This window comes from Nannospalax galili, unplaced genomic scaffold, assembly GCF_000622305.1.
Source record: "Nannospalax galili isolate Female #2095 unplaced genomic scaffold, S.galili_v1.0 scaffold188, whole genome shotgun sequence".
In the NCBI taxonomy this organism is placed as follows: domain Eukaryota; kingdom Metazoa; phylum Chordata; class Mammalia; order Rodentia; family Spalacidae; genus Nannospalax; species Nannospalax galili.
Window position 1 is genome coordinate 2,027,334 of NW_008360325.1, and position 26,089 is coordinate 2,053,422.

General features: G+C 47.3%; 1 protein-coding gene across 1 annotated transcript in view; it reads right to left on the minus strand.

The window, feature by feature from the left end:
- The window catches only part of Dync1h1 (dynein cytoplasmic 1 heavy chain 1), an 84,885-nt gene that overhangs the window by 14,069 nt on the left and 44,727 nt on the right, over positions 1-26,089 (minus strand). Inside the window, exons 31-54 of the mRNA XM_008825600.1 lie at positions 25,878-26,061; positions 25,303-25,515; positions 24,171-24,409; positions 23,818-23,974; positions 22,351-22,578; positions 20,908-21,138; positions 20,569-20,709; positions 20,101-20,334; positions 19,808-20,014; positions 19,601-19,722; positions 18,448-18,613; positions 13,110-13,273; positions 9,906-10,035; positions 8,351-8,484; positions 7,797-7,911; positions 7,549-7,710; positions 7,252-7,466; positions 6,949-7,153; positions 5,036-5,209; positions 4,795-4,914; positions 4,073-4,193; positions 1,691-1,886; positions 1,054-1,171; positions 1-215 (exon numbers count right to left, since the gene is read on the minus strand). The exon at positions 1-215 is cut by the window's left edge and continues 1 nt beyond it. Of these exons, the coding sequence (XP_008823822.1) occupies positions 1-215; positions 1,054-1,171; positions 1,691-1,886; positions 4,073-4,193; positions 4,795-4,914; positions 5,036-5,209; positions 6,949-7,153; positions 7,252-7,466; positions 7,549-7,710; positions 7,797-7,911; positions 8,351-8,484; positions 9,906-10,035; positions 13,110-13,273; positions 18,448-18,613; positions 19,601-19,722; positions 19,808-20,014; positions 20,101-20,334; positions 20,569-20,709; positions 20,908-21,138; positions 22,351-22,578; positions 23,818-23,974; positions 24,171-24,409; positions 25,303-25,515; positions 25,878-26,061 (4,191 nt within the window). The remainder of the gene's footprint in view (positions 216-1,053; positions 1,172-1,690; positions 1,887-4,072; positions 4,194-4,794; positions 4,915-5,035; positions 5,210-6,948; positions 7,154-7,251; positions 7,467-7,548; positions 7,711-7,796; positions 7,912-8,350; positions 8,485-9,905; positions 10,036-13,109; positions 13,274-18,447; positions 18,614-19,600; positions 19,723-19,807; positions 20,015-20,100; positions 20,335-20,568; positions 20,710-20,907; positions 21,139-22,350; positions 22,579-23,817; positions 23,975-24,170; positions 24,410-25,302; positions 25,516-25,877; positions 26,062-26,089) is intronic.

Here is a 26,089-nt window from a genome sequence, read left to right on the forward strand (position 1 = left end):
TTTGCTTCCACAGCCGCCAGGTCGGCCTTGATGGCCTGGGCCTCTGAGATGAGGACGGCATACTCCTCCTTGTAGCGGGCGATGCTGGCCTCCAGGTCCCGGATCATCTGCTCCACTTCATTGGCTTTCTGCTGGTTGTCCTTGGCATCGTCCTCCAGCTTCTGCAGCTCATTGCGCAGGGGCTCCACTCTCTTTAACATATCTGCATAATTGAGCTGGGAAGGGCAAGGCCAGAATTGTGATGCAGGAACAAAAAAATACTGACAAATATGTAAGATGCCATAATGAAACCCAAGCACTTTTTTTTTTTTTTTTTTTTTTGGTCTTTTTGAGGCAGGGTCTTCCTGTAGCCCCAGCTGTCCTGGAACTCACAGAGATCCACCTGCCTCTACCTCTGGAGTGCTGGGACTAAAAGTGTGCGCCACCACGCCTGGTGTAAGGAATGCCATAATAAAACCCATGAATTTGTATGCCAGGCATGGTGGCTCATGCTTGTAATCCTAGCACTTGGGAGGGTGAGGCAGGAGGATGGCTACCACTGGTGTGAGGCAGCCTAGGCTACAAAGGCTACAAAATGAGACTCTATCTCAAAAAAACCAACAGGGGGCTGGAGAGATGCAATTCTGGAACCCATATAAAGATGGAAGGAGAAAACTGACTCCACAAGTTGTCCTGACCTCCACATGCATGCCATGGCACATGCGCACACGCCGCTGCCCCTATACACACACGATACAATTACAACCCCCCACCCCCGGCCTTCTAGGCTCTTCCCTCAGCTCAGCATCTACATCCATTCCTGGGAGTGCTCTTAAGCTTAGTAAGCCTACTTCTAGTCCTTGCTGAACCCAAAGGCAGAACTTTTCCCCTCCATCTCCTCCTGGTGGCTACCAGGATTTCCATCTGACCTGTACTACTTTCTCTTCACCAGAATAAAATTGTCCTTGAGCTTCAAAAACCAACCAACCAACCCCCAGAATCGCAGAAAACAAGAGAAGTAAAAACTTAGAAGATCCTAAGTCAGCCCCAGCATAGGGCCAGCTGTGCAGTTACCTGTGCGATTGCCCATTTCACCATGGGACCACAAGCCAGGGAGGCCCGGTTGACGATTTCATAGTTGTAGCTGGGATTAGACATGTAGTTTTTCTTCATCTTCTCCCTTATGGCATCACTATGAGAGGAATTTCAGTTTTAAGCGCGCACAGAATAAAAGCAGCAAGTTTTCAGGAAACGCGGGTGTAAAGGCCTAGAGCCAGCTGCCACCTCGCTGTTCCTGGTTGACACTGGCTGAGCCCCGGTTCCCAAGTGAAGCTGACATGCTGCAGAGTGTGGGCTCTTCGAGCTTCTAGCTCAGGCCTCTCAACACTGCAGAGTGGTAGCCAGTTTGGGTAGAAAACAGAAGACTGTTGCTCTGCTTCAGGAAGGGCTGTAGGGATGGAGCAGACTCCTGGCAGAGGTGAGATCAGAACTATGTGTAGGGGAGAACTCTGACCTTTTCTCAAGAGCCAATGGCCTAGAAAAGTGTCTGTAGGATTAGTATAACCCATGCTGCCTTCTAGTTAGACAACGTACCCTTTAGAGACCACCAAGCAGCTCTTCTGGAAAATGTCAGCCTCAAACTGCCACAAGAGGACAGGGAGCCTCCCAAAACCTGACCATATCTTTCCAACTGCGGCAGTAGCTGCCTTACCTGATCTCCTCTGCGGAGAAGTTGACGATGGTGGGGATGAAGTTCTCGCGCATGATGATGGAGCGGATCTGCTTCCAGTCTGTGGTGCTCTCGCCCAGCAACAGGCAGATGGATTCGAGCGCCAGCTTCACAGCGGCAGGAGGGTTGGCCATGGACCGCACCTCCACCAGGTGCTGCTTCTTGATGGACTTCACGGCTGGGCAGGTGTGGAAGAGGGACAGCGTACTGAGGGGAGAACCAGCGCCAGCCACACTGCGGCTGCCAGGGCTCATGCTCCACTTAGAGAAAGGACTCAGAAAGGCTGAAGAGAGTCAAGTTTCTGTCTCAAATCCTCTGAGCAGTGGAAGTGGTTGCTCTTTTAAATAACTAAGCATACCTTATGTCACTCAGCCTAAATTACTAATCCTTGAAAAGCATGGTGTTTTACTTAACACAACTTCAAAAAAAGAATGTTTTTAAAATTTTATTTTTTTAAAAATTATTTATGTGTATGAGTGTATTGCCTGCATGTAGGTAGGTGCATCTGTGTCCTGCAATGCTCGAGGAGGTCAGAAGAGGGCTTTGGAGCCCCTGAAGCTGGAGTTATGGATGGTTGTTACCACCATGTGGGTGCTGGGACTTGAACAGGGGTCTGACTGTAAGAACAGTCAGTGCTCTTAACTGCTGAGCCATCTCTCCAGCCCCGCAAAATATATTTTCATTCTGCTACAATTTAAAGTTTTCTGATGGATTGGGTAAAAATGTAACACATGAAAGGTTCTAAAAAGGGGCAAATAAATGCCTTTTATATAAATCAAAATGCAGTTTTTAGCCTGAAGTTTTAGTAAGGTACTTTTACTTACTCAGTAGTAGAAAATGAAATGGAGTTCTCATTGATCTCTAACTCTGCGTGTAAATAAATGTAGAGCTTAGGTGGTGATTTTCATAGCCCTCGAGGTACGGTATGAAAACTGGAATAACGAGGCCATCAGAGACAGAGCACAAGTGGGCAAGAAGGGAGCACAGGCCACTCTTGATGACTGGGTAAATGACAAACTAATGTGGGTGCCCCGCTCTGTAGTATTTTATAGCCATGTTAGGAATGGAGGAAGAGGGGCTAGAGAGATGGCTCAGTGGTTAAGAGCACTTTCTGCTCTTCCAGAGGACCCAGGTTCAGGTCACAGCACCCACATGGTGGCTAATACCCGTCCTCTGTAAGCACCAACCACCCATGTGGTGTGCTTACATACATGCAGGTAAAACACTCATAACATACAGTAAAAATAGCTGGGTGTGAGTTCAAGGCCAGCCTGGCCTACACAGTAAGTTCCAGACCAGCTGGGGCTACAGGGAGACCCTGTCTCAGACCAAAATAAAGTAAAATAAAAAGCTAAAAGAAAAAAAGAAACAGAGGAAGAGTGGACAGTGTCATCAGTATTCAGTTATCACAAAATTCAAGTCAGGGACAGATAAACAGCATTTTATGTAGCTAGCAACAAATCTGTTAAAAACGTACAGCACCAGGCATGGTGGTGCAGGTGTGTAAGTGCAGCTCTCAGGAAGCTGAGGGAGAAGACTACAGGTCCAAGGCTAGACTGGGAAGCACAGAGACCCTGTCCAAAAACAAAACAAAACACAGAAAAATCTACCTTGCCGAAAAACTCCAAAACAGTATAGCAATGTAATTTTTTTCCAGTGCTAAGGATGAAGTATACGCTAGGCAAAGGCTCTGACTCTGAGCTAGCTACATCTCAGCCTACTTTTTACACTTTATTTATTTTGGTCTTTTTGAGACAGAGTCTCCCTGGAGCCCCAGCTGGTCTGGAACTCACTATGTAGACCAGGGTGGCCTTGAACTCACAGAGATCCTCCTACCTCTGCCTAGTACTGGGACTAAAGGCATATATGAGTGTTTGCATGTGTGGAAGGCCTGGGGGGATTGGGGGGAGAAGAGGGTATTGGATTTTCTGGAGCATAAGTTCCAGACAGCTGTGAGCTACCACATAGGTGATGGTAACCAAACCTGGCTCTTCTGCAAGAGCAGTCAATGCTCTTAACTGCTGAACCATCTCTCTAGCCCATGTCTTACTTTTTTGAGATAAGACACCCTCCTGCCTCAGCCCACTAGCAGCTGCAATTACAGGCTTGCGCCCCCAAGCTCAGCGAGACATAAAGCTTATTTTTGCTAGTTTTCTCCTACAAGAACAGTTTCCCTACAGCAAATGCAGGTTCTACTACAGTTTTGCTGAAGGACATGGAGACAATTTTCAGTATTTAGAAAAGGTTCCTGATGTTCGCTCACAGCACTTTCAGAAACAGACTCTGACCCAACAGGAAGCCCAACGTCTGCCAGCCAAGGTCCCCAGTGACGCGCCAAGCCCAGCCCCTGCAGCATTCACATACCATTCTGTGCCTCGATGACAGCAGGCTCCACTTTATCGAGATCTTCCTTGACACTCATCTGCTTATCTGCAATCACTTCCTGCTGTTTGTGCAGCTGCTCCTGGATCTCTTGACTCATGACCTAGAGAGCAAAGATGGTGCAGGTATACATGCGTGAGCACTACTGAACTCACTAAATGAACCCTAGATAGCTCATCTGCCAGTATACACATATACATACCACACATACATACAAACACACTTCCCATTCACACACACACCCCTCACCCCCACATACATGTACCCATCCCCCCCACCCACACCATACATACATAGCACACACCCTACAGACACATGTACAGCACACCCATAGACAATCCCCCCCTTACATACTCACCTACACTTCCTCACCCCACTCCCCGACTCCCAGCCCATCAAAATCTGAGCCCATTTCAAACCAAGCCTTCTGCACTATCAGTGGCTGCACCTACGCAGCCCAGCTCCCCGGACAGAACAGAGGCACAGGTGCACAACCCAGCTCCCCGGACAGAACAGAGGCACAGGTGCACAGCCCAGCTCCCCAGACAGAGGCACAGCTGCACAACCCAGCTCCCCGGACAGAACAGAGGCACAGGTGCACAGCCCAGCTCCCCAGACAGAGGCACAGCTGCACAACCCAGCTCCCCGGACAGAACAGAGGCACAGGTGCACAGCCCAGCTCCCCGGACAGAAGAGGCACACACCTTTTTCTTCTCAGCCTCTTGCTGGTCTTTCACCATCTTCTTCAGCTTGTCATTGGCTGCTGCATTCTTTACTTCCAGCTCCTGGCTCTTTATTCTCAGGTCACGGCGCAGTTCTTCCACCTGAAGAACAAAAACCACACTGGGAACAGAGAAACACGTAGCAAGTACCTACTCGGGTCCACACTGCACCATGGGCCTTCACTGTACCAGGGCCAGGATGAGGCTTCTGCCCCTGCCCTACCTGGTCGACGGTTTCTTTGATTTTCCGAAGCCCAACGTTCAGGTGCATCTGCTGTTCCTCCAGCTCACTGCGCTTCTCATGGAAAAGGTTGGCGTAGTGGTTGATGAAGTCCAGGTAGTGGCGAGGCGTGATGGCCATGGTTCTGCCTCCTCGCTTTGCCAAGCGAGCATTAGCCTTTAGAAGAAAGTTAGCCCGGCACACCTCAGACTTGACCTCAAAAACCTCAACTCTCCCGTTTCCTTACACTACAGGTTGACATGGCGAATGGGCCTGGCCCTCAGGAGTTAGAACACTCAAGCTGGCTTCAGTTTAGCTAGTTACAGGCTCTCAAAAAAGTCCCCCATACCATGAAGCTTCTTCTTGGATCTCAACAAGAGAAGACGGGTTGTTGCCAATCTCAGAGGCATTGCTATTCTTTTTTCAAAAAATGTACTTTTATGTGGATGAGTGTTTTGCCTGCATGTGTGTAAGTGTGTACAATGTCCACAGAGGCCAGAAGAGGGCATCAGATCCCACAGAACTGGAGTTAGGAACTGCTGTTAGCAGTGATCTGGGTGCTGGGAACTGAAACCTGGGTCCCCCCTTCCCACCTCTTGTTTTTGAGACAGGGTCTCACTGTGTAACCCAGGCTGGAACTCATAAACCCTCCTGTCTTAGTCCCTCAAGTGTATGCTGGGATTACAGGCATGTTCACCAAAGGGAGAGCCCAGCTGCTCTACCTTTTTTTGGCTTATTTTCAATGGTACTAAAATAATACAAATGGGGTAGGGGGGAGGGCAGAGAGATGGCTCAGTGGTTAAGAGCACTGGCTGCTCTTGCAGAAGACCCATGTTGGATTCTCAGCACCCACATGGTGGCTGACTCTAGTTCCAGGAGATCTGATGCCCTTGTCTGACCACTGCAGGCACTGCATGACACAAGTGCACTTACATGCATGCAGGCAATACACTCGTACACATAAAATAGAAATAATAAATAAAACATATGTAAAAGAATATACATGGGTTTTATGTGATAAATGGCTCTGGTTGCTGGATGGAAGGCTGCTATCAGAGCAGGAAAACTGTGATGGCCCACAGGAGAACTAGGTGACAGGCTGCAAAGTTTTCCTGGTAGAGAGGAGGAGACAAGACTGTCTTGTTAGAAAGCTTCTACAGCAAGGGTCAGCAGGACACAGTCTGCTCTGTGTAGTCCAAAGTGCAGCATGGCGAAGGGTTACTGGCAAGAGCCATCTCTGCTTCCACGTGGGCTATGGAGGATATGGTACTAAATGGCAGTGCTAAGTAGTAGGACCAGGGACTCCTACGGCCTGCAAAACCTTTGACCTTATGGCTATTTATTTACTTTTGAGACAGAGTCTCCCTGCAGCCCTGGCTAGTCTGGACTCTCCTATGTAGACCAGGCTGGGCTTGCACTCACAGAGAACTATCTGCCTCTGGCTCCCCAACGCTGGAACTAAAGGCACGCATACCACCTCCAGCCTGTTTATTTACTTTTTAAATTTTAATCACTGTATGTGTATAATGTAGTAGGCATGCATGCCGCGGTGCATGTGTGGAGGTCAGAGGACAACTTCCAGGACTCAGTCTTCTCCTTTTGCGTTCTCATGGGTTCTGAACTCAAGTTGTCAGGTTTCCATGGCAAGTGCCTTTACCCAGTGAACCATCTCACCAGCCCTCTAAGGGGAATATGAACACCCCCCCCCCCGCCCAAGCCTGTGTGCTTAGTGTTAAGGGCAGAAAAGGGTTCAGAGCTCAGAGCCTGGTGACAAGCCTCTAACTGAAGAGGTGAGAAAAAAGCCCTTTCTTTGCCATGACAGCACAGGGTCAGATGTGGAGCTCCCCAGCTCTTAACTGTAAACTAATTTAGCTTTCCATTGACAGGACAATTCATGCCACTAAAACTGAACACACCTGGTGAAGAGTCTGGTGAACAAACACACAGCTGTTCACGATGGCTTCCCGGTGTGATGGTGGCTGGGGCAGCTTATCGTAGACAACTGGCATGTAGTCTGGCACGATGTAATTTGGCTTCTCCAAGTCCATTTTGCTGGTGAATTCTTTGCCAACCTGATACAGGGCTTCAGTGGACCAGTCTCCAAACCAATTCAACACACACCTGAAAAAGATGCCCACATCTCAAAACCACTCCCAGGAATGGGTCTGTGCTTGGGAGGCTGAATGCTGAGACCCAAGGCCAGCAAAGGTCAGCATTACCTGTTGAAAAGGGCTGGCGAAGTGGCTGCCCGGTCCTTGAGCCCCTCTGAGGATGGGTTCATGGTGAAGACCACATGCAAGTTGCGGATGACCTGGCTGGTGAACCACTTGTAGAGCTCCTCGTGGGAGTCCAGCATCAGGCCTTCCTTCTGTGCCCCCTCTTTGCACTGAGTCATCAGAGTGGCATACTCATCTCCCTCAAAGAGCCCGGGAACCTGGGGGGGAATAGCACTCACAGTGGCTTCCTCGTTCTTATACCTCAATGCTAAGTAACAATGCAACACACCACTCCGTTACCTCTCCATTGGCCAGAAGGGTATTCATCCGCTCCAGGAATCCAGAATCCAAGACATTGGATTCATCCATTATGAACGCTATCTTTTCATTTTTACAGCCAGAACGTCTCAATACTGTCCGAAGATCTTCATCAAAGTCTTCGCCTGTATATTTCCTATGGACCTACGGAAGCAGTCCAAGTCAGTAAGGCTTTTCTCACTTAACCATATGTAGGAATCAAGAGACTAAGAGGCTGCCAACAGACCCACCTTAATCTGGTACACACTCAAACCGTTCATCCAGGCGACGAAACGAGACAGGGTGGTTTTTCCCGCTCCACTAACACCAATCAGGAGCAGGTGGCCTTGAGGCTGTCGGAATATTCTGAAACATCATCACAGCTGGTAAACCTTAAGGCTTATACGCCTGCTTCCCATCTGCCACTCATGCCCACAATTTTTCAGGACTGTGTTCACATTTTAACTATGTTGGAACTTGAAGCTATACATTAAAACATCTGAACAGTTGTTATTTGTCATGTCCAGAGGGGATGTAAAGATCAGTAAGACACGGATCTGCCTTCTAGGCTTTCCGATGACATGAGAGAGATGAACCCGGTTCTATCCGGAGGCCTTGTGTTGGGGAGGAAGAGATGTTCTTGGAGTAAAGGTCTAGGACAGTCAAGCTGGACTGAGAAAGAAGAGAAGGTGAAGGCGCTTGGCAGAAGCCAAGGACTGTGGGAAGGACAGCACGAGGCCTGGTGTGCCTGGCAAACACCAGCTTAGCTATGAGGAGGACTGTGGTAGCAACGACGAAAGCCCACCTGTCAATCCTGAGCACGTGGTCAAGTACTTCATTGAACAAGACCAAGGGAACATCAAGTTCTTCTTCGTAGAAGACTTTTAGCCTAGCTTTGACATAATCTCTTAGCTCTTCCTGGTCCACTGGGATGTAATCCTAATTTAAAAAGGTAACACATATTACTTAGAAGAAACCATCTGTACTACTAGAACACATTGCATTTCTATATACACTGAAGAAACTGTTGAAAATGCAGTAAGATAGCATTTTTGTAACACAGTACTGTAGAACTTTCATCCGAACCCACTGACATGCTCGATGCAGTCCTATCCCAGCCTCAAAGGTGGGTGGTGGTGCTCTTGGTGCAACTTTCATTTGGAAGAAGAGAGCTGAGAAAGGTCAAGATTCTCATGAAGAACCAGGCGTGAGGGCCTGTACTACTACCACTAGGACCACGAGAACAGACGGCAGAGCTGGAAGACAGACCCGTGCACAGGGAAGCCTAGTGTGATGGTGACGCTGCAGCACAAAGGACACCACACTGTGCTGCGGCAATGAGGGTGGACGGGGTGTGTGCAGGCCACCCGAGGCTCACAGCGCCCCAGACCAATTCAAGGTGGGTAACTGACAAGAAGGCTTGTTCTTCAGAAGATCCCACAAAGAGTAAGAAAGCAGACCACTGAGTGCTTCCTCCACACAAAAGGACGGGCCAGAGTCCAGTATCCAGAAAGTTCCAGTGACACTGAGCAACCTACTTTGCTGTTTCTAGCTGCGGTCAGCCCTCTGCCCGGCAGGCCCTGCTTGATATGAAGAATGCTGTTTTTTGTTTTGTTTTTTTGAGATGGACACTCATTATGTTGTCTTGGCTAGCCTTGAACTCCTGGGCTCAAGGGGTCCGCTTGCCTTTGCCTCCGAGGTAGCTAGGCTCACATGTGTGCTCTGGGGATAGCATTGGGGATGGAACTCAAGGTCTAATGTTTTAGGCAAGCCCTCTGCCACTGAGCTACAACCCCAGCCCAGTTTATGATTCTTCAGACTCAATGCACAGGTCACTTGTCAGACCGTCCCATGAGAGGCCATCTTCCTCTTGCTGTCAGAGCATGAGTGCCCTACAGGACGTTTCTGCACTTCCCTGCATCAGCAGTGATTTCTGCACGAAATGTGCATCGACACCAACTTTGGAAAGTCCTCATCCTTTTCATAGGAAAAGGACAGCTCACAGCTAGTTTGGAAATGTCACTGCAGGTTAGCATTTTGGAATTAGTATTTTCTACAAACCATTCACAACTGCCCATGCAGAGGCATCCTCCCAGCTGTTGACCACTGCTTCTGCTTTGGTCACTACAAATAGCAGACCACAGCGAGAGGCTGGGCCAGCCAAGTGCCTCACAGGACACCAAAGAATATAAATGCTCCGTGCTCACTGCTGCAACTATGATATTCTGTGTGTGGAGTTAGGGATGGAGCTCATGGCTCATGCATGCAAGGCAAGCACTTGGCCGACTGAGCTATAGACAGGATAATCTAATTAAGGGGACAGACGACCAAGTGTCTGTGGAGCAGTGTAGATGTGTTACCTTTGACAGCCAGTTGCTGTACAGGATGGGCCGGCTCATTGCTTTCTCCTTGTCTATGTTAGGGAAGTGCTTCAGAGCCACCATGTCGATGTTCTCGTCAGTCCAGCGCCGCTCCTCATCCTCCACCAGCCTGTCACCAAAAGAGCAGCATGTGTGTTACAGCCACGGAGGCCTGGGGGAGGGTAGCCTGTGTGGCAGGGTGGAGAGTGGTCTTCATCACTCAGTTTTTGCTACTACAACTAGAGGAAATGGGGACTGGACTCAGGATGGCTTAAGCAATATGCTATTGTGATGCTAAATGTGAAAACTTGCAGAACTTTGGCACCATGACATTAAAGATAGTTGATTTAAGAAATGAAAACGTGGGGCTGGAGAGATGGCTCAGCAGTTAAGAGCACTGGCCGCTCTTGCCGAGGACCTGGGTCAGTACCCAGCACCCAGCAACTCTCTTCAACTCCAGCTCCAGGGGATCTGATGCCCTCTTTTGGCCTCCATGAGCACTGAACACACTTAACATGAATGCAGATAAAACACTCATACTCACAAAATAAAAATAAATACAACATCAAACAACAAAATAAGTCAATGAAGCAGGAACGTGCACTGTTGTCCTGGGGAGTCCTGAGGAGTCCTGAGGTGCCCTGAGGAGTCCTGAGGTGCCCTGAGGAGTCCTGAGGTACCCTGAGGAGTCCTGAGGAGTCCTGAGGTACCCTGAGGAGTCCTGAGGTGCCCTGAGGAGTCCTGAGGTGTCCTGAGGTGCCCTGAGGTGTCCTGAGGTGCCCTGAGGTGTCCTGAGGTACCCTGAGGAGTAGGGGCCTTCTGAGAAGCCAAGTATGTAATCACCTATGCACTTTTTTCTTTTTGGGGTGTGAGAGTGTATGTGCATGCATTTTGAGGCAGAACCTCACTCTGTAACCAGGTTAGTCTTGAACTCATGATCCTCCTGCCTCAGCTTCCTAAGCGCTGGGATTTTACAGGTGTATTTATATGCACAATTGCTACTGTTTGAGTTTAAATATAAATTTCTTTCTCTAGTATCCCGTAATAGCTATAATTTTGTTGTTAGAAAGAATGAAGCTGAGCCGGGCGTGGTGGCACGCGCCTTTAATCCCAGCACTCGGGAGGCAGAGGCAGGTGGATCTCTGTGAGTTCAAGGCCAGCCTGGTCTACATAATGAGTTCCAGGACAGCTGGGGCTGCAGAAAGACCCTGTCTCAAAAAGACCGAAAAAAAATAGAAAGAGTGAAGCTAGTTCACATGACGAAGGCTTTGCCCAAAGCAGTAGAAGCCTAACAACGTCAAGGTTGTGCACACCCTGCACTCTCCTTTCCCTTCTTAAAAGACATGGTCTCTTGTAGCCAGGCTGGCCTCAAACTCATCATATTGCCATGGATGACCTTGAACTTCTGACTTGACCTTCTTTATGCTGTGATTCTAGGCTGGGACCACGCTGTACCTGGTTTGTCTCTCATTTTCTTAGCCTCTCCTCATTCATCCCTTAAAGTATCTTCTTTTTTTAAACAAAAATTTATTATTTTTATTTTATGTGTATGAGTTTATTGCCTGCATGTAGGTAGGTGCATCTGTGTTGTACAATGCCCAAGGAGGTCAGAAGAGGGCACTGGATACCCTGGAACGGGAATTATCGACAGTTGTGAGTCCCCAGGTGGGTGCTGGGAATTGAACCTTGGTCCTCTGCAAGAGCAGTCAGCACTTTTAACCACTGGGACATTGCTCCACCCCCTAAAGCATCTTCTTAAAAGGCAACTTGGTAGGAACCAAGAAGTCCAAGGACAGTGGTTTATAAACCATCCTCTAAGAGGAAACTGCCTTTGAAGACTTCTGTAGAGCACAGGTAAAAGCTTCAGGGGAACTGACTGGTCCAGAGGGAACTGACAAGGCTCACTGCTCTTCAAGTCTGCAGGGAACCATCTGCCTTGCATTCTCCCTGGGAGACACTGTCACTAAATGTTAACCACAGCCTAAACCTGGGATTCTGAGAGGTCAGAGGAACTGTCCTGCTGGGACCATGTCCTCTGCAGACAGATCACCTCAGGAAACCCCATTTCCACCTGCCCTGCAGTCCTTCCTGCCTGCCCCTCTCTGCAGCCTCCAATAGTGGGCTGTCTCTGACAGCTCTACATCAGACACTGTGGTGCTGCACTGCTTTAAGTAAACCAGGTAAGATGTATCGCTGAGATGGGCATGGTGCCTTAAGTCCTAAAAGGCCGGCATTCGGGATGCTAAGACAAGGGGATTGCTTTAAGGTGAGAGTTAATTTCATGACTATAAAAGAAGCCCAAAATACAACTGAAGAGTTTTAATACTGAAATACACAAGACTGAAGACATGAAAGACAGAGAAAAAAGTCAGGTCAGGATGAGGGAGAAAAATCAGCATTTTTTAAAAAGAAGGCTAGACTGACGGGACCATAAAGATTGCATCAAAAAAAATAAATAAATAAAAAAATAAGGCGGGCATGGTGGCACACACCTGTAGTCCCAGCACTCGGGAGGCAGAGGCAGGTGGATCTCTGTGAGTTCAAGACCAGCCTGGTCTACATAGTGAGTTCCAGGACAGCTCAAGCTACAGGGAGACCCTGTCTCAAAAAGACCAAAAAAATCTGATAACAGTCCATAATTTCCAAGATTCAAGATTCTCTGAAAGGCAGGAGAAGCAACTCTTTCCTGTGAGACTTCACTGCTGTGTCTCAACTAGAGGGCCTCCCACAACCCACCTCATCACCTGGCCCCACCACACCTCATCACCTGGCCCCACCAGTTCCTTTTTGGCCATGGCCACTTAACTTGGAGCACAGAAGCTAACGGGAGGGGCCACTGGGTAAGAAAAAAGCTGGGGCTGAAAACAGGGATTAGGGTAGGAAGGACAGCAGATCAGGGTTGCACACTATGGAGCTGCTGGGAGGCACAAGGAGGGAGGGGAGGGAGAGAGGTCAGTTCAAGGTTCAGGGAAATGCCTTGCCCAGTCATACAGCAGCAGGCAACATGGGGGAACCCAGGGCACCAAGACCAGTTATACTGACGGTAGCTGCGACCCATGTCAAATCCGTGTCAAGATGTAAGGCATCCATTGCTGTCAAGATGAGCTCTGAGCCTAGCTCCTGCATGGGTGGGGCCAGCCTCGTAGGGATACTGACACAGATGGTCACAGGAGGCAAAGCAGGGGAGATCTTTGGCTCCTTTACCTATCTTGGAAGAGGCGGAGTGCTTCATGTGCCCAAATGCGAATGAGGCCTTCAACAGGCAGCGTCTCCAGGGGTCGAAGTGCTTCAAAGATTCCTCTCACCCATCTAGTCATCTCACGGGGTGAGTAGATGTAGTGTGGCTGTGTGTCCTGAGTGAACCTCTCCTGTAGGAGAAAATGGACGTTTACATAAACATCTGATGACATGAGAAAGCAGTCCAGAGGTAAATACTGTAAAATGTTTTCATATTAAGGAAGAATAATCCAGATATAGATTCTTTAAATTAAAGATGAACTAGTAAACGTCCTTAAAAGTTGAAACAACTAAGTTGGTGTGGCTTAGTGCTCCATCACTTAGTGCTATACTTAGTGCTTAGTGCCCAACAGGTGTGAGGCCCTGGACTCCATTTCCAAGACTGGTAAAAACCAGTAAACCTAAAGCCGGGCGTGGTGGCACATGCCTGTAGTCTCAGCACTTTGGAGGCAGAGGCAGGTGGATCTCTGTGAGTTCAAGGCCAGCTGGGGCTACAAGAAGACCCTGTTTCAAAAAGACCAAAAAAAACCCCACAAAAAACAAAACTACCACCACAACAAAAATACAAAGGAAAATAAGAAATCCAAGTCCCCCTTTCCAATCCCCCTCCCCCAAAACACACAAAAACCTATAATTGTACAAAATTCAATTTATCCCAGCTTTTCACTTCATGTTAAAGGCACAGACCAGGAATGGGTACACAACTGGAATCTGCACTTGGGAGGTAGAGGCAGAAGGATGAGAAGTTCAAGGTCCTCTTTTACTACATAACAACGAATCCCAGGTCAGCCTCGGACACGATTTTAAAAAGAAAGACTCTATCCTAAACAGAAACTAAGATTTATGTGTTTTTTAAAAAAATATTTTATCATTTTTATTTTATGTGTGTGAGTGTATTGCCCGCATGTGTGCAATGCTGACAGTAGTCAGAAGAGGGCACTGGAAACAGAACTCGGGTCCTCTGCAAAAGCAGCCAGTGCTCTTAAATGCTGAGCCATCTCTCCAGGCCCCTTAATTTAAGTGTTTATACAATAAAACTCCAAAATATGCTTAAAAAAATACTTAAACGACCTGCAGGCCTCTCTCTGGAGTAAGGTGATCATGCCCTCCGCGCCTTGACTCCCCCAGCCTCATTCACTCTCCCATCTCCCCCGCCATTTTTTCTAGCCTGGGTCCTGTCCCATTTCTTGTCTTGGTGCCTGAGACACTGGGGGAACCACCACTGCTTCCTGATCCTGTGCATCCAGACCAACTCAGTTCCTTATCAGGTCTCCAGGAGCCCTCTGGGCCTGGCCCCGCCCTCACCTCCCTCTGCTTCCCTGGTCCCCACAACCAGCCAGCCTCTCTCCCAGGAGCCCTTGGGGCCTGGCCCCACCTTTACCTCCCTCTGTTTCCCTGGGCTCCACAACCTGCCAGCCTCTTTCTTGGACACCAGGGCTGACTTTCTGCTTCCTAATCCTTTTCATCCAGACGAACCCAGCTTCTCAGTGCAGTCCCCAGGAGCACTTGGGGCCTCTTCCTGTGGCCATTTCCCTTTGCATCTCTGAGTGGCACAGCCACCAGCTGCCCTAGACCAACATCTTTTCTGGGCCCTGCTCCCAGGCCAGTCCAACCCCCAAATTCCTAAGGCCAAAATCTTTCCTGGAGAGACCCAGACCTTAGGAGAAAGCCTCTCAGCATCTGCTCCTCATCTAAAACTTGGGCCTCTGGGGGAACTCCTGAAGACAAAAGCAATCTGGCCACTGCAATATAAAATCAAGAGAGAACCGGAAGCTTAGACAAACCAGCTTTTTATGCCCAAAAAGTAAACCACAAAGACACATGAAGTTTACAAAAAGAAGCAGATCTAAACTTGAAGGCTTGAGTCTCACATAAGAATCAGAAACTACAATAGAAATTCACATGTCACAGAGAAAATCACCAAGAAAAAATAACATGAAAAACCAAAATAACATATCCCCACCAAATACCAATAGTCCTCTAGAGGAGTACAATGAGAACACCCTAAAGATAATGAAGGACATGGATCAAAAGAACAATTGTAAACATGATAAAAGAATTTAGTAAATTTAAAGAACACACAAACAAAGATATCAAAGAACTGAAGGAAGATAGGGCTAAACTTCTGAATGAATTCAGAAAAGAGAAATATTGAAGAATACTCAGGCTGAAATGAAGAAGGAAGTGAAACACTCAGTAAGCCAATTAGAAACGACAGGAGAAAGCCTCACCAATAGGGTAGATGAAATGGAAAACAGAGTATCAAGACCGGAAGATAAAGTGGATGAACTAGACCACTCAAGCAAAGATTATAAAAAATTTAAGAAATCACAAGACTAGAATATGCAGGAATTATGTGACATCATAAAAAGACCAAACTTACGAATCACAGGCATACAGGAAGGAGAAGAATCCCAAGATAATGGCATGGACCAGATCTTCAACAGAATCATGGAAAAAAATTTCTCAAAATTAAAGAGACATGTCCATACAAATACAGGAAGCATAGAGAACACCAAGCAGACAGGACCAGAAAAGAAACTCTCCACCGCACACCACAGTAAAAACACTAAACATACAAAACAAAGAGATAATACTGAAAACTGCAAAAGAGAAACAACAAGTCACATATGAAGGAAAACCCATCAGGATTACAGCTGACTTTTCAGTGCAAACTATGAAAGCCAGAAGAGCCTGGACCAAAGTATTCCCAGTTTTAAATGACCAGAAGTGCCAACCCAGATTACTATACCCAGCCAAAATGGCTATTATAGTCAAAGGGGAAAGAAAAATCTCCCATGACAAAAATAGGCTAAAGGAGTTCATGTCTACAAAACCAGCCCTTCAGAGAGTTCTGGAAGCAATACAAAGAGCTGAAGGAATGACTATACCCAAAGGGTTGTGGAAAGAAATTCAATGAAGGTTTAAGGTTTAAAAAGTACAGCTACATCATGAGTGTAAATGGAAATAAAAATGACAAGATTCAATTCTCATCTTTCATTAATAACTTTAAATATTAACAGACTGAACTGCCCAATCAAAAGACACCGCATGGATTAAGAAACAAAACATCTTTTTGTTGTCTGCAAGAAACTTGTCTTACTTTTAAGAGCAGACACTATCTTAAAGTGAAAAGATGGAAAAAAATATATCAAGCAAATGGTATTAAGAAAAAAGCAGGCATTCCAATTCTAATATCTGACAAAATAGACTTCAAACTAAAACTAATCAGAAGAGATAAAGATGGCCACTTCATTCTGATCAAAGGAACAATACATCAAGAAGATATTACGATCATTAACATATATTCACCAAACTGATGCACCCAACTTCATAAAAACAATGCTACAGGAATTTAAGACCCAGAGTAATCCCAACTCATTAATAGTGGGTAACTTCAATACCCCACTGTCTCCATTAGATAGGTCAACAGGGCAGAGAGTCAACAGAGAGACATCTGAATTAAACAATGCCATATATCAAATGGACTTAACAGACATCTACCAGTATTCCACCCAAGCACCAAAGGACATACTTTCTACTCAGCACCCTGTGGAACCGTCTCCAAAATTGACCATATACTGGGGAACAAAACAAACCTCAACAACTACAAAAAGATTGAAATAATTCCATGGATTCTATCAGGCCACAATGCAATAAAGCTTACAATCAACACTGGAAGAAACCCTAGTAACCACATGAACACATGGAACTTAACATACTCCTGAATGATGAATGGGTCAAAAGAGAAATTAAGAAAGAAATAAAAGTATTCCTGGAACAAAATGAAAAGGACAATACAACACAACAAAACCTCTGGGACACACTGAACATCAAAAAATTGGAAAGATCACAAATAAATGACTTAACATTGAAACTCAAGACACTTGAAAAGCAACAACAAATGAAACCCAAACCCAGCAGACAAGAAGAAATAACCAAAATCGGGGCAGAAATTAATGAAATTGAAACAAAGAAAACAATGCAAAGAATCAAGGAATCCAAGAGCTGATTCTCTGAAAAGATAAACAAGATTGACAGACTGCTAGCCAATAGAAAGAAAGAAAGAGCACCTCCAAATCAACAAAATCAGAGATGAAAACATCACATCACGGACAGACGCCAGAAAGATACAGAACGTTATAAGGGAATACTTTCAAACCGTATATGCTACTAAATTTGAAAACCTAAAAGAAATAGATGGATATCTAAAGGCATGGGAACCACCAAAACTAAACCAAGAAGAGATTAACAGCTTAAACAGACCTATAACACAAAAATAAATTGAAACAGTAATACAAAACCTCCTGACTAAAAATAGCCCAGGACCAATGGATTTACAGCAGAATTCTATCAGACATTTAAAGAAGATCTGCATCCAACACTACTTAATTTATTCAAAAAGATAGAAATAGAGAGAGAACTTCCAAATTCCTTCTGTGAAGCCAGCATCACTCTAATACCAAAGCCAGGTAAAGATACAACCAAAAAAGAAAACTATAGACCCATATCCTTAATGAACATAGATGCAAAAATTCTCAACAAGATACTTGCAAACCGCATACAGACACACATCAAAAAGATCATCCACCATGATCAAGTCGGCTTTATCCCAGAGATGCAGGGATGGTTCAATATACGTAAGTCAATAAACGTCATAGATCATATAAATGGGCTCAAAGACAAGAACCACTTGCCTCTGCCTTCAACTCCTGGGACCAAAGGTGTGCACCATTACGCCAAGACTGATGCAGTTTTTAAATTAAAAAAAAAAAATTACTCACATTTATCTTCTCTCTCTCACTTCTTATCATCTCTCTCACGTGGAAATCAAAGGACAACTTTCGGGAATCAGTTTTTCCTTCCAGTATGTTGGTTCCCTAGCATTGAACTCAGGTCATCAGGCTTGGCAACAAGCACCTTTATCTGCTGAGCCATCTTGCCAGCCCCATACATGTGTTTTTTATTTATTTATTTTTCGGTCTTTTTGAGACAGGGTCTCCCTGGAGCCCCAGCTATCCCTGGAACTCACTATGTAGACCAGGCTGTCCTTGAACTCACAGAGAATCCCCTGCGTCTGTCTCCAGAGTGCTGGGACTAAAGGCATGTGCCACCACGCCCGGCTACATGTGGCTTTTAAATGCTCAGGGTAGACAGGCTGTGGTTTCATAGCCTAAGCAGGACTTGAATCTGCAACCTTCCTGCCTCAGCTTCCTGAACTGGGATTACAGCTGAAGACCAGTTTTTCAGCAGGTTCTTTGGCTGCAGAGGAATCGTTTCTGAGGACTACGTAGACTTCAGGTACCTGAGACATGGTGTAGAACTCCACCATGGCAGCAGTGAGCGGTTCCGCATAGGTCCGGAGGGAGGGGATGAGCCTCAGCATGGCTCGGTTGAAGGTGCCATAGATCTGTGTCAGGGAGGCGGGTCCTGGGTAATCCACATACACGACAGGCACGTGGCGCAGGAACCTGTGCAAGGACAGCCGGGCTTAGTCCCTCTCCACACTCAGTACTCTCAGCAAGGGACGCATGGCAGCCCAGAGTCACTGTCATTTCCTGTCCGCCCCACAGGTGGTGCAAAGGCCACACACACTGCTGGGGCTGGGATCTGATACACCACAGGCGGTGCAAAGGCCCTGAAGAACCAAGCAAAGAACCCAGGCTCACGCCAGCCTCACTCCTTTTTTTGTAGATCAGTGTCAGGCAGCTCATTACCACACATGGCTGTGAGTTCAAGGCCAGCCTGGTCTACACAGTGAGTTCCAGGACAGATGGGGCTACAGGGAGACCCTGTCTCAAAAAGACCAAAAAAAAAAAAAAAAAAAACCAAAAACACACACACAAAAAAAGTATCCTCTTTATTTTTTGTGTGTAAGTGTACCAGTGCCTGCAGAGGTCATAAGAGAGTGTCAGATCCCAGATCCCCTGGAACTGGAGTTACAGATGGTTGTTAGCCACCATGTGGATGCTGGGATTTGAACCTGGGTCCTCTGCAACAGCAGTCAGTGCTCTGAATTGTGGATCTGTCTCTCCAGGCCTCATGCTTTATTTTAAAAAGGGTTTTGAGTCAGAGTCTCACTCTGCAGCTCAGGTGGCCTTAGAGTCTGGGTCTTCAGCCTGTAAGGTCTAGATTACAGCTATGTACCACCTTGCCTAGCTACTTATGTTTTTGTCTTTAATATAGTTCTCTAGTTACCCACAGCACAGGGCAAATTACCCAAGAGGAGACGTTGATAAGCAATGCTTTATTCCTTCCACCATGTGGATCCCAGGGATGGAACACAGGTCATCAGACTTGGTGGGAAGCACCTTTACCTACTGAGTCATCTGGCAAACTTTTTATATTTTTGTTATTCCTGCTATGCTGCACAGCAATCCTGGAGTCGGGCACACGTGTGCGTGTGTGCATGCGTGTGTGCGTGTGTGTGTGTGTATGTGTGTGTGTGTTTTGCTTACCTGTGTGACAGGGGCTTTCTCCCAGGGTCAGTGGGTGGATTACAAGCCCCAACAAACTGGATTCTCTCTAGCTTCACCCACGTTTGGTCTGAGGTACGATAAAAGCCTCCATGCTCCACCATCTGGAGGAAAGGAGGGTACAACCATTAGGAGCAAAATGTGAAGCACAGACACTATGGGGACAGAGGACTGCCAGTGAGCACACACCTGTCTGATGAAGGATATGACCCTCTGTGTGCCGTATTTGTCCATATCTGGCAAGTTGATTTCATCACAGAACAGGACCAGCCACTTTCCAAGCTGAACGGGAGCCAGAACGACACCGTTGGGCGTGCGCCTATACTCGCAGTAGTGGTCGAAGGTCTTCAGCAGGAGCTCTGGTGTAGTGGCGCTGGAGAAATTAAGGCCCACCACCTGTGCACAGGAGACACAGTAAGCTCCCAGCCCAAGTCACAGCTCCACCACAACCAGAGTGTGTGCCCATCTCCTGGCCCATTTACCTCCATGTCAGGCAAGGCCCGGAGGGCACTGAAGAGTGTCATGGTCTTGCCGGACCCAGGAGGGCCACACAAGACCAGGGGCTTGTGTTCGGCCAGCCAGGTGTACAGGAGAGCTTCATGGCGGACAGTGTCCAGAGTCGGCACGACCACATCTGGTGCTGCTACCTTGTGTGTTTCCACTTCAATCTGAGGCACCTTGGCCTGCCATGGGGACCATTCTCCACTGATGGACACCTACGCACGAAATATGTAGTTACTCTGTAGCCACAGTAAGATTAGCTCGCTTTAACACAATTTAGAACTTCCAAAGCAGGAATACCACAAGCTAATCCAATTCCCTACTATAAAACTTGAGGGACAAAGCATTTGCATCTCAGGGAGAGATGAAGTCCAATCTATGGGCAGGGCATTCCAGGACAGAATACACTCACAAAGCAAAACCAGGGAGAAAGGCTGGAGCAATCTTACTTCATAGTCAATGATGGGTATGTTGGGCGCCGTGGGCAGCGGCACAGTGGTGATCCGCCTGATGTATTCACCCAGCTCCGCTCTCATTTTCAGCCGGCTGTCTCCGGACAGGGACCAGAGGATGGCATAAACCAGGTAGCGCTATTAAAAGAATTCGATTTCATTTTTATGACATGTGAACAAAACAAAAGACTGACGGCAGAGTTAGCCCAGAAGTCCCTTTGGACAGTGGTTGCCCTCTACTCCTTTCTCAGCCCCTCATCTAGGAAACAATACACCCAACTGGGATAATGTCTTAGAGCTTCTCAGACACCCAAGCTGCCGGAGACCAACCCTGACCTGAATGTAGCGCTCCAGCTGCTCGATCTGCATGGGGAAGTCAGGATGGTTGGCATTGTATTGCGCCACGTTGCGGCAGGCCTGGTGCAGCATGGAGAAGAGCGAGCCCAGGCAGCGCAGACGTGTCAGGTCCATGATGTGCTCCAGCTTGAAGGCGTGCTCCAGGGCCTTGGTGACCAGGCCATTGGACGTGAAGTACGGCTGCATGATTGTGGCTGCGTCCCTTTGGATCTAGAAGAGAGAACACACAACGCACAACTACCGTTTCAGAAAGTCCGGGAAAGCCGGGAGCAGTGACAAACACCTGTAGTCCCAGCACCTGGGAGGCCGAGGCAGGAGGATCTGAGTTCCAAGCCAGGTCAAGCCATACAGTGAGATGATGTCTCCAGAAAAAAGGCTAGGGGAGTTCCATCTGTTCTAAGTGTGTGGAAGGGTCATGTGACCTTGAAAACAACAATTCTGAATGATGCTTCAATAACCAATCACTATTCCTTCAGATAGTCCCCCAGATGGTCCCCCAAATCCTGCTTCCCAGGAACACTGGTTTTCCCCACTAAGCATGGGAAAGGACAGCTTTTTTATGAATTACAGAGGAAAACAACCAAAAGAGCTTTTTGAAATTTTTCCCCACTTAAAAAAATATATATACTCATTAATCATGTACATGTGTGTACAAGCATGAGTGTATGTGCCATGACGCATATGTGGAAGTCAGAGGACATCTTGTGCGGGGGTCAGTTCTTTCCCTCCACTCTGTGGGATCTGGAGATCAAGCTTAGCTCATCAGGCTTGGAAGCAGGCCCCTTAACCCACTAAGCCATTTCACCGACGTCCCTTTAAATTTTACAATAAACATCTTAAAAGTTTTCTTCGCCAGGTGTGGTGGCGCACGCCTTTGGTCCCAGCACTCTGGAGGCAGAGGCAGAGGAAGGCGGATCTCTGTGAGTTCAAGGCCAGCCTGATCTACAAAGCAAGATCCAGGCCAGCTGGGGCTACAGGGAAACCCTATCTCAAAAAGATGAAAAAAAAAATTTTTTTTTCTTTCTTTCATTTTATGTGTGGAGTGTTTTACATGCAATGCCCACAGAGGCCAGAAGAGGATGTCAGATTCCCTGGAACTGGAGTTATGGACAGTTGTCAGCCACCATGTGGGTGCTGGGAACTGAATCCCAGTCCTCTACAAGAACAGGCAGTGCTCTTATCTGCTGAGCCCTCTTTCCAGCTCCATAATAACCATCTTTTACTTCTGTAGCTCCTCCAGTGAGCTTCATAAGCCTAATTATTTAAAACTCTACCAAGTGTCAGGCTTAAATGAGTGAGCAGTAGTCGACCTGCAGCAGAGCTGTGACCTCCATGTTCCTGAGGAGTGGAGTGTGACCTCATGCCCACCCTCTCTGACCCTGCCTGCCTCCTGGGCCCCTTCAGGAACAGCAGCCTGTGTACCTGGAGCATGGGGGAAGCAGCCTCTTCACCTTCGTCCTCTTTGCCCTTGCGCCGACGCTGCGCCTCGTCCTCCCCTTCATCCAGGGGGATGCTGCGCAGCCTGGCCAGGAAGTTATTGAAGATCATGTCTGTGCTGAGCACATCCTCACTGAACCACACCATGCCACAGCGTGACACTGTGGCCAGCGTCGCATATTTCAAATCCTGTACTTCAAACATTATCCGCACCTTGAAGGAGGAATCAAGTAGATTTAATGATACAAACTTGGTAGAAACTTGGATGTAAAAATTCTTTCACCTGCTGGGCATGGTGGCCCACGCCTTTAATCCCAGCACTTGGGAGGCAGAGGCAGGCAGATTTTTTGAGTTCAAGGCCAGCCTGGTCTACATAGTGAGTTCCAGGATAGCTAGGGCTACAAGGAGACACTGTCTCAAAAAAAGACCAAAAAAAAAAAAAAAAAAAATCTTTTACCTATATACTCACTGAAAGAGTACTTTAACTTTTCTGCACTCTAAAAATATCTGTAATTCATATGGTTACAATATTCAGACTCCTTCTGTAACAATCTGAGTAGGATAATATGCCTGTTCCTAGTGGGGTGGATCTCCTGGTGGGATGGGGGCACAGCTGCATCATGGGTGCAGTTCGTGCAAGCATCAATACGCAAATCTCTCCCATAGGTGTTGCTCCCATGATTCCACACACTCAAACTCACCCCCAAAGCACATGCCCATTCTGTTTCTACTTACCCATGGTGCCAGGTCACCTGGTTAGACCCTTCAGCTGAGGCTAAGAGTCTAATCAGGTAAGATTCCAGAGCCTTAACCTCAGGGCCAGACTACCTCATAAGGAGACCAAGCTGTCTGACCAGTCAGAATCCACTGGTCAATCAGCCACCAAAGGGACTTGAGGCTAATCAGGGAACCATGCGAAGGACACACTTCCGAGTCAGCTGAGCAGCTCTGCCTGATTTCATGCTAAATGCGGATCCTGACCCTCCCCTACTCCGCCATGGCTGCTTAGGTCACAAAATCTTGGTATTTATCTCCCTCACACCCTCATTCAGTCCATTAGCTCCTGGGCCCCACCAAACTCCAGCCACAGCCAGCCTCTTGGCACCTCATCTGCAGAGGACAATTCCAAGACCAAAAGACACTTCAGACAGTGCTGAGCCATGAATATACTGCTTCCTCATGTACACACACACTTTTGATAAAGTTCAACTTACAAATTAGACACAGTAAAACATTGAAACAGAACAATTATAGAAATTTACTACAATGAAAGCTATACTTATGAATGTTTGTTTCTGGAATTGTCCGTTTTGTATTTTCCAACTGCAGATGGCAAGGTGTAGCTGAAATCTTGGAAGGTGAAACTGTGCCTGGGGGGAGGTGCCCTCTTCCCAGGGTGGCCCCTCTGCTAGTTTCAACTCCAGGTGACCACAGCAGCCACTAGCTACTCACGTTGGGTGGCAGGCTGAGGCGCTCTCCGTTAGGCAGAGTCAGGAGCTTGTTGTCGTCTAGCACTGAGTTCAGGTTCTCCACCCACTCAGGATCCACATCGCCATCAAAGACGATCCACTGGCGCTTCTGCAGTTCGCCTCTCACGTTGTCTATAATCCTGGTTTGGAGAGTTTTAAATGGCTGTTGAGTAAATCAGGATTTCAAGGTAAGAATGCTAACCCTCCCATGGTGTCTGAAGTGACCTGTAATTTGTTTGGACTTTGGCTGGGCAGATAACAAACATGGTGACTATGAGGACAAGCACTTCAGTCCTGTACTCCTTGAAATGTGAACACAGACCAGAGAAAACGTACTTTCTCAGCACGTGCGTGAAGAGCCCATCTGTCCATTCCCTGGTGTTGGGGTCCAAGGTTCCATACAGGTGGTCTTTACTGATGGCCTTAGGGTCGATGATATGTGCCACCCCCTCCACGCCCTCAAGTCTCTCAAGAGCCTTCAGTAGCACACGCCAGGCCATGCTTTTCCCGCTTCCTGAGGGCCCCACCATCATGAGGCCATGATTGATCTGGGTGATCTGATAGAGCTGGAGCACCTGTAGGGAGAGACCAGCACCAAGACCATCTCAGGGGAGGTGTGAGAGGCTCTTGACCCACTTGTGCCGACAGTGAGCAAGAAACATATTCCACGGATTCCTAAAGGCCTAGAAGTCTTCAATGAAATGACAACATCTGAAAGACATTCCTAAACTGGAGGGCTCTTTAATGGTAAGGAAGGCTGGGCAATAGAATAGGTGTGTCCGCCAGGCTTCCTCAAAAAGGCTCCAACCAAAGAGCCTGCGTGGATGAGAAGACATCGAATAGAAAGAAAGACGACTCCAGCACAGAACACTCAGGCCAACATTCAGTGCATATAAGTGATAAACCCAGAGGAAGGAAAAACTGAATGCGCATCCACTGATTATCACTTTGGATTGTTAACTCGGGGTACTGAAGTCCTTAAGTCGATTATTTACTGGCACAAACCAATTTCTACTTTAATCATGCTTTTAGTCAGCATCTAAAATATTTTTTTAATTTAATGTGTATGAGTGTTTTGCCTGCATGTATGCATGCACACCATGTATGTATAGCGTGCCCATGGAGGTCAGAAGAGGGCATCAGATCCCCTGGAACTGGAGTTATGGGTGGCTGTGAGCTGCCGTGTGGTGCTGGGAGCCAAACCAGGTCCTCTGCAAGAGCAGCCGGGGCTCTTATCCATTGAGTCATCAATCCTTATTCAGTATTTTTAGAGAATCATATCCACTGTATGAGAGAAATTTCAAGTTCTGCTACCTCTAAGTGTTAGTAAAGGAAAAATTCAAGCAGGCCTTAGGCAAATCTTCCAAGTCAGGATTCGTTGATCACTGCCTTCATGGACAGAACTCATCAAACGTCTGGAGAGCCTCTGGTCCGGGAGGGCAGTGGGCAACAGAACAAGTCACGGTACCTTTTCAACCCACATTCCACCAACTTCCTCTCCGTCGCCGTATGTCAAGTACATCTCCTGACAAACTCTCTTCAGCTCTTCCCGAAGGGCGGTCATCTCCCCACGGTGGTACTGGACTCCAGGGAACACGTCCGATAGGAGGCTGAAGAGCAGTGGGATGTCCTCTGCCACCAGCTTGGGCACCATCGTCTCACAGACACTTTGTATCAGAATCTATTGGGGGAGGGGAGCTGTGAGGCAGGGGCATGGCCACTGCCCACAGAGTGCTGTATAGCTTTACATCCAGCCAGTCAGCCCACTGTGGACACCACACACAGTCCATTCATGAGAATCAAGGAGGGAACTCGAAGGGTACAAGTTAAATTTTCCAAGGTGGATTTTACTAATACATATGTTTTGAGAAATCGAAAGAATACTGCTAAAGCCTGGTGCAGTGGCGGACACCTATAATCTCAACACTCAGGAGGCCGAGACAGGAGGATAGCTGTGAGTTGAGGCCAGCCTGGGTTATACAGTGCATGGTGAGTTCAAGGCCAGGCTGGTCTATAGAGTGAAGGAAAGAAATGTGTACAAACCTCTTGCTCAGGCAGATTCTCAGCAATTTCGCCTTCATCAACTACTTCCCCTCGCTCTTCCTTCTCTCTCTTTATCTTCTGGATCCTCTCCCTCTTCACATTGCCTGCACTTACCAGCACACTCTTCAAGGCCCGGAGACCAAAGTCATAATGGCTTTGAGAAGACAGCTGCTCATCACAAAGTCTAAAAGAGAAAGAAGGTTTTCTTTAAA